The sequence below is a fragment of the Aphidius gifuensis genome, linkage group LG1, assembly GCF_014905175.1.
Source record: "Aphidius gifuensis isolate YNYX2018 linkage group LG1, ASM1490517v1, whole genome shotgun sequence".
Taxonomy (NCBI): domain Eukaryota; kingdom Metazoa; phylum Arthropoda; class Insecta; order Hymenoptera; family Braconidae; genus Aphidius; species Aphidius gifuensis.
Window position 1 is genome coordinate 22,636,299 of NC_057788.1, and position 12,350 is coordinate 22,648,648.

A 12,350-nucleotide genomic window follows, 5' to 3' on the forward strand; every position below is an offset into this window, starting at 1 on the left:
TAAGAAGAAAAAAAAAAAAAAGACTCAACTTTGTTGATAATATAAATAAATAACAAATAAATATATATATATTGATTAAAAAACATTTTCAGAAAGTTTATTTAATTTTTCTTTATAATAATTTTTTTTATTATAAAATTATTTCCGGGAATTGAGAGTCGGGCTAGACAAACCACAGGTAAATAAAAAAAAAAAAACACAAAAAACATGATCATAAACAACGATACCATACAATAAATAAATAATAATAATATTTAATTAAATTTTTTTTTTTTTATATTTGAATATTTACTTGTTTTTCATGGTATTTTATATAATTTATTTTACGTATTGTTTTTTTTTACAAGTAGTATTTTACGAGAAATTCGTGAAATATAATTGAATAATCTGTGAAAGTAATATAGACAAGAAATTGTATAAAATCACTTGACTCAATGATTTTAAATTCAGTGCTAAACTCGTTGCTGCAGTGTTAAACAAATAATTGGAATATGAATTCTTTGGTAAATATATTTTTTAATTTACATTTACTTTTTTTGTTTTTAAATTAATTAATCTGTCAATTTTTATTTAATTAAAAAAAATGTTTACTAACAATAAATATTACACTGCATTGATGGCAATGAGTAAATAATTTACGTTAGCATTATTGAAACAAGCTGAAACAATTATTTAATTGAGTAAATTTGGTCTAATTATTTAATTAATTTTGACCATTTTGCCTTCCAGCATTTAACAAACATAATTATTTTTTTCTCTGTTTATCCGTGAGTAAATAATTCATCAAAATATATATGTCAAGTCAAAAATAATTAATTATCATGAATGACATTTAACATATGAAACTGATACTCGTAATAATTGTTTTTTTTTTTTTTTTTTAATTATTATATCATAATGGAATTGGGTTAACGTTCTTGTTGTATCAAGTTGTCTAAACTCAACTTGTTCAAGTGATATGTATGTGTTCAATGCTCTCTGTCTGTATAATTATTGTTGTTTCCATAACTACGTCATCATACAGGTAATCCAATGGGATTATTGTCCGGGGAATGAACCTTTATTTAAAATTGCATATCATGAACAAAATTGTTTCAAAACTAAAAACTTATAAATGAGAAATATTATAATATTAACTCATGAAAATTTAGTTTAGTTTATTTAATGTATATATATTTGTAGAATAAACTTTTGTTTTATTAATTTAATATAATTATTTACTTTTTAAATTATAAATTAATTAAAGTTTTTTTTAATTTTTTTAAGAGTTTTTTAGTATTTTTGATACTTGGAGTATCAATGACAATTGCTGGAAGAAAATATATTGCAATACCAATTGATGGACTTGATGTATTTGAATTAAGTCCAGTTGTACAACAAGTTCAAAGATTACCAAGACAAACTGAAGCCTATGTTGTTCATCAAAATGAGCCAGAAAGTCAAGTACCAAGAATTGAAAGATCAAATTCACAAATAATGGATTATGTTGATTTTGGAGCACAAACTGGTAATAATGGTGCATTCAGTTGGTTTGCTGATTATCCAGTTAATCAATGAATATAAATATTTAACAATATATTCTTGGTGTTTAAATAATTAATAATAAATCAATATATCTGTAAATAAAGGTTGTTATTAAATAAAAACATTTGAAAACAAGTTTTATTTTATTTTTTCATATATTTATTTTTTTTTTTCATCTTCGGTACATCAGTTCTTTATAAAGCCAAAACATATTCATTATCATTCAATTACATTATTCAATTTGTAGCATTTTTTTTTTTTTGTTTAAATTAATTTTCACAAACAAACTAAAATCACACACAATCAATAATTATTTTTCAATTCAATTATCTCAACACTCGTTTCGTATTCTAAATGTTTTAAATATTCAGCTTGTTTTTATTTTTTTTTTAATATTTAAATTACTGTTGATAGTTTTTTTTTTTTTTGAAAAATATATTCTTTTTTAATTTGCTGCAAGTTTTTTTTTTATTAAGTATCAGAGAAAAAGCTATTTGATGAAATATTTTCTGCTTAATAATCTGCATATTTATGTCTTTTATTTATTTATTTTTATTTCATTGTTCCATTTTTTATCTTTCATTTCAAAACCGCACAAATTAGAGAGCATTGTCAATATCACGCTTTGACAAACTTTCAAAGTTTCGAGATTGAAATCGACTAATTGAGAAAGTTTATAAGCCTTTATTATTCTCTGTCACAAATGAAAAAAAAAATAATAAATAATTTTTTAAATTTAATCATAAATTATATAAACGAAATCAATAATAATTAAGTATCATTTTAAATAATTTATCAATTATTTTTTCTATATTTTAAACTTTCTTGTTTGTTGTATAAATTTTTTATAGCATTATTATTATTAATTTTCATTTTTTTTCTTCTAAAAACTATTTCGATTTCTGACAAACTATCTCTTCTTACATAGTCAAATTTCAAACTCGAAAATACTTTTCCAATATCAAGCCTCACTACATTTATTATGACATTGAAATATATATATATATTTTTTCTTATATTTGTATTTATTTATTTTCTTTTGACATCAATATTTTTTCTCACAACTACTTTTTTTTTTTTTTTTTTTATAAACATATATTTTATTTATTTATTATTTTTGCATTAACATTAATAAAATTATTTAATTTGCATTCACAAATTTAATTATCATTTTAAGAAATGACTAATTAATTTGTTTTTAACTTGTTCTTTTTTTTTTTTTTTGTTCATAGAATCAACATCACAAATATTATACATTGATACGTATAATAAAGAGCGATTTAAAAATAATAATTTATAAGCTAGCAAAGTTTTGAATAAGATCAAAAGTAAGAAGGAGCTTTTATTCACAATTGTAAATTTTTTTTATAGCTTTTCTTTAATTTTTAAATGTATCAATAATATTTATACATTTATTTTTTTTGATCAATTAGAATTTTTGATTAATTTCAGTAATATTAAAAATTTTGGGCATAGTAGGTTCGTTAAAAAAAAAAAAAAAATTAACATGACTGAGTATAGATGCTTCTACTTGACTAAAAAATTTAAATGAGCAAATTATAAACATGCTTAAAAAGCTTTCCCAAAATATTTTAGATGTTTACACTATAGACCTTCACTACAAAAGCTCCTCGACCTACTTTTTACATAACGATGCTAGCTTATCTATCAATAATGATGATAATGATAATACAAATAATAATGAAATCTAAATATTGAAGGATAAACCGATCGTGACACTCTAAAATTTTTTTTAAATAATATAATCAATTGTGTACACGATCATCGGAACAGGTACACTTGCAACTTTTTTTTTTTTAAGAGCTTTTTTTTTCTTCCTAATATTCATTTTATTTTGTTAACTATATTATTTTTATTTTTTTTTACTCTATATTATTTCATTTTTATATTTATTTTTACACATTTATGATTGCCTGATATAATAGTAATAATAATTATTATCTATTTAATTAATTTACGGGGTTTAAATTTTATTTCAACCAATAAAAATAATGACAAGTATTAATTTTGAAAATACCAAGTATTAAATTTTTTAAATAAAAAAATAAATAAAAAGGATATGAAAAAAATCTACTGGACAATATTTGACCATTGTTATTTAGTGAATATATATTTCGATCGAAATGATTGAATGTTACGCCAAAGCTTTAATGTGACCTTGTAACAAATATTCTTTTTTATCATTTCACTCGATTGAATATCAACAAATACCTTCACTCGACTATAAATTTATTGGACAATAAAATAATTTATTATATCTGAAATATTTTTAAATACTGATGCAAAAAAAAAAAAAAGAAATTTACTCGAAATGTTCATTGAAAGTTTAATAATGACATAAATTTTTCATGATGAATCAAAAAAAAAAAAACCTACAGATCTTTCGATAAAAAAAAAAGAATATATAGATAAAAAATCCAATAAAAAAAAAAAGATTAAAAACATCCAATATAAGCCCGATTGTTTCGCAAATATTATACACTTTTGCACCATATAAAATATATAACTTTAAAACTTTACGTTGAATCTTAAAAAATAAAATAATAGTACCTCTTTTTTTTTTTTTTTTCTTTCAAATATAAGTAAACGTAAAAAAAATAATTAAAAAAAATTAAATATATATATATTCTTTGTAAGTCAATAGAAAATACTGCGTGTTGATGCTTTTTTTTTTTTTTTGTTATAATAATATAATTAAAGAATTTAAAATAAAAATAATAATAAAAAAAAAAAATAAAATTAATAAAGCACGATCACAATTGAATCATTGTACTAAATGATAATAGGTTGTACTAAAATGGCAATTTAAAAGAAGAAAAAAAAAAGTATATAATTAATTTATCATTATATACATTTTTTCCTAAAAATACCTAAATGTGTATTTTTATAAACATTTATTTACATCAATTTTTTAAAATTTAATTCTATTTTTATTAATTGATTCAAATTATTTGTGCATTTGTAATGCGTTTGTAATATATTTATAAATTATCTTTTACATGTATATTTTATGAAATTAAATTCACTCACTCATTAACAGGTGCTGTACGAAGTTGACATGCAAGATGGAACTTAATTTTGCACCCAGTGGAACGATAACGAATTTTGAATTGTTTTAAGTCGACAAGAGTTCGATATAGACAACGCGAAATTGGGATAAGAGGCGTACTATCAGTACAATTAATTGAGTTTGTAATATAACTACAGAATTTATTATATAACTTTTGAAATATCATACTAAATAAAAAATTGTATTTAAAAAAACCTAATTAAACTAAATTAAAAAAAAAAAAATACTAACATTGGAAATTAAATACTGTTGGATTATCAGAAAATACTAATTTCAATAAATAATAAAATCAAATTGTTATTTGCAAAAGAAAGAAATTATTAAAATTATTATATTCCATGGAAGCTAATACCCATTGAATTAGTCACAATTTGTGACAAATTAGATAGTAATTTTTTAATAATAAACACAATTGGCAATTGTTGGAATTTACCTGTGACATAGTTGGCAATAATTTAATATCAATAATAATATTGTACGTCCAACAATTCTTCTAATACTTTGTCTTTTATTATATATGTATTTATTTTAAATATATGTCATCATTAATTATCGAACTTTGCTGTGATTTGCCCGAAGCAAGAATCCTCAAACAATGTATTTTCTTGAAATTATTATTTAATTATCAAAGCTCTTTGATAATTCATAATTTTATAATATCTCAATTTAATTTTTCATTTAGCTTTTAATTTTTTTTGATTATTAATTTCACGAGTGAATAAAATTTAAAAATATTTACTACGTAATTTTGAAAATGATTTGATTGAAAAAGTAAATTTTATATTTGTCAATTATATATAATAAAATTGAGATATTTAGTTGTTTAATACTCACAGCAAATTTATTTTATTTTTTTTTTTTTCCCTTCGTTGACAAGCATATGCAATAAGTCGATTTATTTCCATTGATCCCAATTGCAGTTCAGTTGATATTGAAATATATTTTATGTTGGTTGAGTTGAAAATATTGCAAATTGGTTTTTCGATATATCAGAAGTTTGATGGTGAAGTTTAAATGGTACACCAGGCAAGTATGACTTTCTTGAATGGAACAAAGACTCCACAATCTTGTTCACTAGAAAATAAATAAAAAAAAAGAAACAAAGAAAGATATAAATTGAGTTAAAATCAAAGATATATATTTACTTTTTATTTTTACTATTTTTCTACTATTCCTTTTTTATTTTTATTTACTTTACTTTTCTCAATGCTTTTTTTTTTTTTTTAAAAAAAAAAGAAAATTGAATTCTTTTTTCTTTCAAATAAAAATAATAATAATATTTTATTACCAGTTGAAAAATCTTCGTCCATGAAAACTTCCATCTGTTGTGCCAGTGTCTGTTGGTAATTCAACACCAACATGAATATCTTCAGTGCCTGGAAGTGGCCCGACATATCTGACCTTGCCCTGAAGAACTTTTCCCTCAGGTGATATTACTTTCACGAGATTATCCAGTTTTAAATCGCGAGGATGCTTTGATAAAAAAAAACCAAGCAAACAAAAAAATAAGATTATTATAATAATAAAAGAATAATATTATATTTTTTTTACATTTTGATATTTACCTTTGGTAAAAATGGTCTTGCATTTTTTGGTAAAAAATCCTTACGAGTTACATCTGTTTCGGAATTTCTACGTGAACGTCTACGACGTGTTGATATTCCAGATAAACAATCACGATCTGGACTTGATATTTTAAGTATTGAATCAATACCACGTCGTAAATAAGCTTCAGCTTCATCAATTAATGATTCAGTTGAATCACTTGTCTCACTACAATTTATTTCAGATGGTAAATTTGGCATACTACCGCGTATCATTGGTCCTTCTGTAATAATTAAATTTATATTATTATTATTATGAAATTAAATAAATAAATAAATATACATATATGTGATAAAAGAAAATATATTAATTACCTTGAAATGTTACTTTTTGACGTGATTTTGTTGATGGATTTTTTGTAAATTTTTTATTACTTGAAAATGGACAAGTATGAGTTGGTGATGATGGTACTGATGACCATGTTAAACGTGATGTTGATGGCATATTACTACCATGTTTCCATGTTTCAAATGATGATGGATTTGTTGTACGCCAAGTTTGACGACGTGGTGGTGGACTACCACCAACTTCATAAACTGGTGAAGGAATTGATGCCAAAGAGCTACGAAATCTTGATGAAAATATTTCAGTTGATACACGACACTCACATGGACTATGTAAGCCAAGACGCATATTTGATTTTGGCCATTGATTACCAGTTGTTATCGGACAATCAGGTCGATGCCATTCAGGTGTTTGCTAAATTTAAATGGACAAAAAAAAAAAAACAAAACAATTTTTAAAAATCAATAATTTATTAGATATAATGTATGTCTATATATATTTTTTTAATAATTGATTAGTTAATTACCTGACATTTTAGATCAAGTGTTAAATGATCAGCGCTTCTAGATAATTCGGGTACCATACTTGTAAAACTAATATCAGAAAGCATAACACGTCTAGCTTCACGTGTTTTATCAGATAATTTTAAACGATTAGCTGAATTAATTGGTAAGGAAAATTTACTGGGTAATGTGGTAAAAGTATGTGCAACTTTATGGGCAAGATAACTTTCGGATTTCCAATGTGATGGTAATGCTGATATATCAGTTTGTACACCATTTTCTCTACGTGCACCATTTGCACAGTTATCCATAATTGGTCGCAATGGTATTAATGATTTTCGTCTTCCATAATTGCCCTGTGTCTCCCGATGTATGATCGGTCTAAAAAATATATAAAAATAAAAAGAAAAAAAAAGAAAAAAAAATGGGTCGAACTATTTTTTTTGATAATGAAATTGTACTATTTTTTTAAAATACACATTTATATATATTTACCTGTATGATGTTGATGGACCAGCAACAGTATTTCTACGTTCAGTATTGTGAACAATTGGATGATGATGATGGTGATGATGATAATGATGATGATCAATTTGATCCAATACACCACATTTTGATATATCAGTTTCAACTAAAACTGAGCATTGGGACCATATTTTTTGTAAACGTGGATTTGAGACACTATCAAAATGATCAGCATTTTCACCACGATCAACAGATGAATATTGTGATGAGCCAGCTTCGTCAACTGAGCTTGTACATGTTTTTGTTGTTATATTATTTGTTTGCTCATTGTTGTCATCGTCCTCGTCATCGTCGCCTTCATCATCATTATTATCAGCATCAGCATCTTCATCATCATCACATTCTAATTCAATGTCATGGGCAATTGTTTCATCCTGCTCTTGTGATGTTTGTAATACAATTTTTTTAGTTGGTTGTTGCCAATTTTCAGGTTCCGTTATAGATACCAGAACTTCTTGCATACTTATTTCACGACAATTTTCATCAGTTGTAAATATTAATTCAATGTCATCTAACTCTTCAGAATCATTTTCTGATTCACCAGTACAAATATTTCTATCATTGGTACATCCAGGAGATGGATTATTATCAAATCTTGAATCTGTTGTATTTTTTAAATTATCATCAATATTATTTTGATAAATAATACCAGCACATTCTTGTTCAGGAGATTCAACATCTTGTATCAATGATGTTGATGAATCTTCATTTATCTGTTGTTCAATATTTATAATTTCACATTTATTATTATTATTATCATCATCATCATTATTATTTGTTAGCACTTGTTGAACATCAGCTGTTGATAATTCAAGGATAACAGCTGATTCTTCATGAGTGACCTTGATCTTATCATCATTATTTATCTCTACTGTATTTTCCATAGTATGATCTTCTTGTTGATGTTTATCCTTTGACGTTGACGCATCAACTGACATTACTGGTATTGATACTTTCGATGTTGTACTATCGAGATTTTGTTCTGGACTGATGATACATGCACCATCAGTTATATTATCCCCACGCCTGATTATTTTCCGGCGCAGTACGTGATTTTCCAACGACAATCGTTCAACAATTTCACTGTATGTTTCACCCTTGTAATCTTTAACTATTTTACGAAGTTTATGTAATTCTTCACGTGATGATTCCAATGCTGATCTCAATGATATCACTGTCTATTTTTAACAATTAAAAAAATAAAAATTAAATACATTCAATTATTATTATTAGTTATATATTTTTTTTTTTTTTTTGTAATTATGTAACTGATATTTTCATAGCGTATATGTTACATATGAAATAAATAAGTTTAACAATATTCACAAGATAAAACTTGAAATTGTGTTTATTCATTTTTTATTTTGTATTTCGATTGACGATTTTTTTTTTTATTTTATTTTATTTTATTTATACCCAGGTTTTTAGAGTAAACGTCCTTGACTCTTGCGATCAAAGGGTAGAAATAAAAGTAATAGAAAATAATAAAAAAAAATATAAATACATATCCAACAAATGTTTTTTTTTTTTTATTTTTTTACCTGGGCTTTTACCGGAATTTTCATATGTATTATATTTTATATTATTTTGCATTTTATCTTCCAGGCATATGAACAAAAATAATATTTAAAAAAAAATGCATTATTATAAATAAATTTCTAGATGAAAATATATAAAATAAAAAATGATAATGAAAAATTAAAAAGACAATAGTGTCTATTTGTTTAATGACTTTCACTCTCAATTTAAATGTATATAGCTTAATGAGAATATCAAATAACTATTAAAAGCATTTTATGAGAATTTAATTTAATTTGATAAAAAGTAAAATAAAAAATATAAAATAAACTTGTTAATATTTTAAATTAAATATTTTTTATGTTAGTATTAATTATATAAATGTATATTTATTTATATTTTAATTTTTTTAATTAATAATTTTTTAAATATAATATATATATTTTTTTGTGTTGTTATTTATTTGAATGACGCACCTGATGCAGGGCTCTTACAACATCGAGTCCTGGTATACCAGTGTTGGATAGACTAAGTTGATGATGATTTTGTTGAATGTGATGATGATGTTCATGTTGATGATGATGATGATGCAGCCCCTGATGTGCCAACCGGCTATTTTCAGCTTCCATGCCTCCCCACCCAGTATTTTCAATAAACCATTACAATGATTCATTCCGAAATTTAAATTTTTTTTTATCTTTCGTTATTTTGATTAAAATGTTTTATATACATATGTTTATGTGTTTATTTATGTATCAATCAATATACCCTTTAATTAACTTTTCAAATATCTCGTTTAATAATTGGCTTCTTTTTTTTTTTCTTCTTCATTAAATGTTTTTTTTTTCTTTTTGTTTTCCAAAAATGAAACAAATAAATAATAAATAAATACTCGCCTGTTATTTGTATTGTCCAATGATGTTTTAGTCAAGATGTCATCTTGTTATATATTCATCAAATGTTAACTCCAAATATTTGATGATGATTTGCCTTATTTTATCTAAAAAAAAAAATAAAAAAAAAAATCATTATATATTCAAGGTCTAGTTTATGCGTTGCTATTGAGAAATTTATAATGAGCTTTTAAATGCAAATTTACACGGGATTACTTAATCAAATTGTTTGCTGGTGCATTGTCGACAATGTACACACATGAACCGATTGAAAATTTTATCTTTGTCCTGCAAAAGACCAGTAGCATTGATCTATATTTTTTTTTTACTATTAGTTAATATACTGAGCTTAAAATACTATGTTAAAAATCACATAAGCAACAGATTTTTTTTTATTGTTTTTTAATGTTTTTTAGATTGTTCAACATCAAGGTCATAAACAACATTGACCATGAACTTTTATATTATTAACATTCATGTTTGTATATAAATTTTATAGATTAATTTATTGTGATAAATTTATTAATGTTAATATGAATATTTTGTTTTATTGTTTATATATGACCTGATGTTTATTATTCAATATGGAAATTTTATTTGATACAATAAATTTATTGATGAATTGTAATATCATAAATTTGATTATATCAATTTATTTAATAATTATTTGCAATCAATAAAATTATGAATTATTGTTTGATATTTTTATGACTTTTATTATATAGAAAACAAAAATTAAATGTATATTTAATATTAACAAAAAATAACTGTTTATATTTTATTTTTAAAAAAGTCTCTTGTCATTATTTAGACCTACAAATGAGTTATCATTTTTAGTTTATAGTATTTTAAAAAATGCGGTGCATAGATATTTTTTTTTCAATTAAATTTTATAGGTAATAAATACTTGTATCAATTTGGAGCAACATAAAAATATAAATACATCTATTGTCGGTTTAAAAAGTCATAAAAAAAAACAAGATACTATTTTTAAAAACCAACTAAATTATAAAAGCAACACTCTAGTTCTAGTTCTAAAAGTTAAATAACAAATCGATTTATCATAAGTTAATATTTTAAAAAATTAATCTCTTTACACGATAATCCACCACAAACTTTACCCCTTGTACTTAAAATCCCCTCATTGTGTATCATATAAAACATCCATCAAAAATAGTTTTCCCCTTAAACAATTTAACTATCAACAACAAACTACAGCCTTCTTATATCAATCAAATTTTATTAAACAGTAATTCAACTGTCTACTCAATGACATGAAATTAAATGATCAAATAAACACTTACATCATTGTCATAGAAAAAAAACATAATACATAATTTTTGTGTCATAAATATTAACGTATGTTTTAAATTCAAAATAAGGAGTGGCCAAGTTTTAAAAACAAAAAAAAAAATAAATAAAAGGGGTTGGTGAGGAGAAAAAAAAATAGTAGAGGCAATATCGTGTTTTGTACTCACACTGTACAATGTACATAGTACTTGTAGGTACTTATGTACTTTGTATTGTATATAGTACATAAAATATATACACAAAATAATAATAGTAAAATTGTGGAAAGAGTTTTGAAGCATATTCGCACGATGCAATCCAGACAATACACAAAACACGAAATATATTTTAAATTTAATTTTTTTTTAAATTTATTATATTATTTTTTCTTTATATTTTTTAACTATTTATTATTATTTTTTTGTATGATAAGATTATTCATTTATTTTCAAATATATGCATGTATTTCAATGTAAAATTTAAAATCAATATGAAATTATTGGTAACATTTATAAATTGTAGATAGAAAATCTTTAAGTTTATGTATTACACTTGTTTTGTTTAAGATGAAAGAGTTTATTTTTTTTTTTATTTTTTTGTTTAGTTGATTATTGCGTTTAAGCTATTCATTGTTTGAGATAAAAAAAAAAAAAACAATGAAAATAGAGTAAAAAAAAATATGTAACAACAGTAATGAACTTACCTTGAATTTTTATTTTCTAGTTTTACGTGGTTTAATGTTATTGTCTTATTTATTATTAACATTTTTGATTATTTATATTGATGTTTTATTGTCTTTAAGAAGTATAACATATATGTCAACACAAACCGACACTATAAGAACCGCTAAGAACTGTCACTTTTGCGTGTAATGTTATTTTTTTTTTTTTTATTTTCTTTTTTTGTCTTTACTTAATATGCATGTGTGCGTGTGTGTGATGCTCTCTCTGCAACGAGAGGAGAGAGCACTGAACTCTTGCAGGCGTCGTCGCTGCAACGCAAAATTAAATCATCTGGTGTTTAATTATGACAACAGGTGGCAGATTACACTTACCGAGTGTCAATAATAACCAGCGAGTTATCATCAAATTACGACATTACCGACTAGAAAAATAA

General features: G+C 23.6%; 2 protein-coding genes across 3 annotated transcripts; one reads left to right on the forward strand and one right to left on the reverse strand.

Moving 5' to 3' along the window:
- The first annotated feature begins 85 nt into the window (after positions 1 to 85).
- On the forward strand, positions 86 to 1,620 carry LOC122853322. Of its 2 annotated transcripts, XM_044153724.1 has the most exons (3): positions 86 to 178; positions 351 to 503; positions 1,267 to 1,613. In XM_044153724.1, exons 2-3 carry the CDS (start codon positions 492 to 494, stop codon positions 1,555 to 1,557), a joined length of 303 nt encoding a protein of 100 aa, XP_044009659.1. In that variant the 5' UTR covers positions 86 to 178; positions 351 to 491; the 3' UTR covers positions 1,558 to 1,613. The 2 variants fall into 2 exon arrangements, with proteins under 2 accessions (XP_044009659.1, XP_044009668.1); XM_044153733.1 differs by lacking the exon at positions 351 to 503 and having other exon boundaries at positions 89 to 178; positions 1,267 to 1,620.
- A 424-nt stretch (positions 1,621 to 2,044) lies between these two features.
- On the reverse strand, positions 2,045 to 12,204 carry LOC122853336. Its single transcript, XM_044153744.1, has 8 exons — positions 11,938 to 12,204; positions 9,528 to 10,051; positions 7,504 to 8,711; positions 7,032 to 7,389; positions 6,535 to 6,919; positions 6,181 to 6,443; positions 5,904 to 6,088; positions 2,045 to 5,689 (listed from the first exon to the last, which is right to left on the reverse strand). Exons 2-8 carry the CDS (start codon positions 9,678 to 9,680, stop codon positions 5,626 to 5,628), a joined length of 2,616 nt encoding a protein of 871 aa, XP_044009679.1. The 5' UTR covers positions 9,681 to 10,051; positions 11,938 to 12,204; the 3' UTR covers positions 2,045 to 5,625.
- Between the last annotated feature and the right edge of the window lie 146 nt (positions 12,205 to 12,350).

What these genes read in the sequence shown, in the direction of transcription:
- LOC122853336 (XM_044153744.1), bottom strand. Translation starts at nt 9,680, where the DNA reads ATGGAAGCTGAAAATAGCCGGTTGGCACATCAGGGGCTGCATCATCAT. An exon ending in GGTCCATCAACATCATACAG is followed by an intron (nt 7,390 to 7,503) that starts GTAAATATATAT and finishes TATATTTTTTAG; the next exon opens with ACCGATCATACATCGGGAGA. An exon ending in CAAGACCATTTTTACCAAAG is followed by an intron (nt 6,089 to 6,180) that starts GTAAATATCAAA and finishes TTTTTATCAAAG; the next exon opens with CATCCTCGCGATTTAAAACT.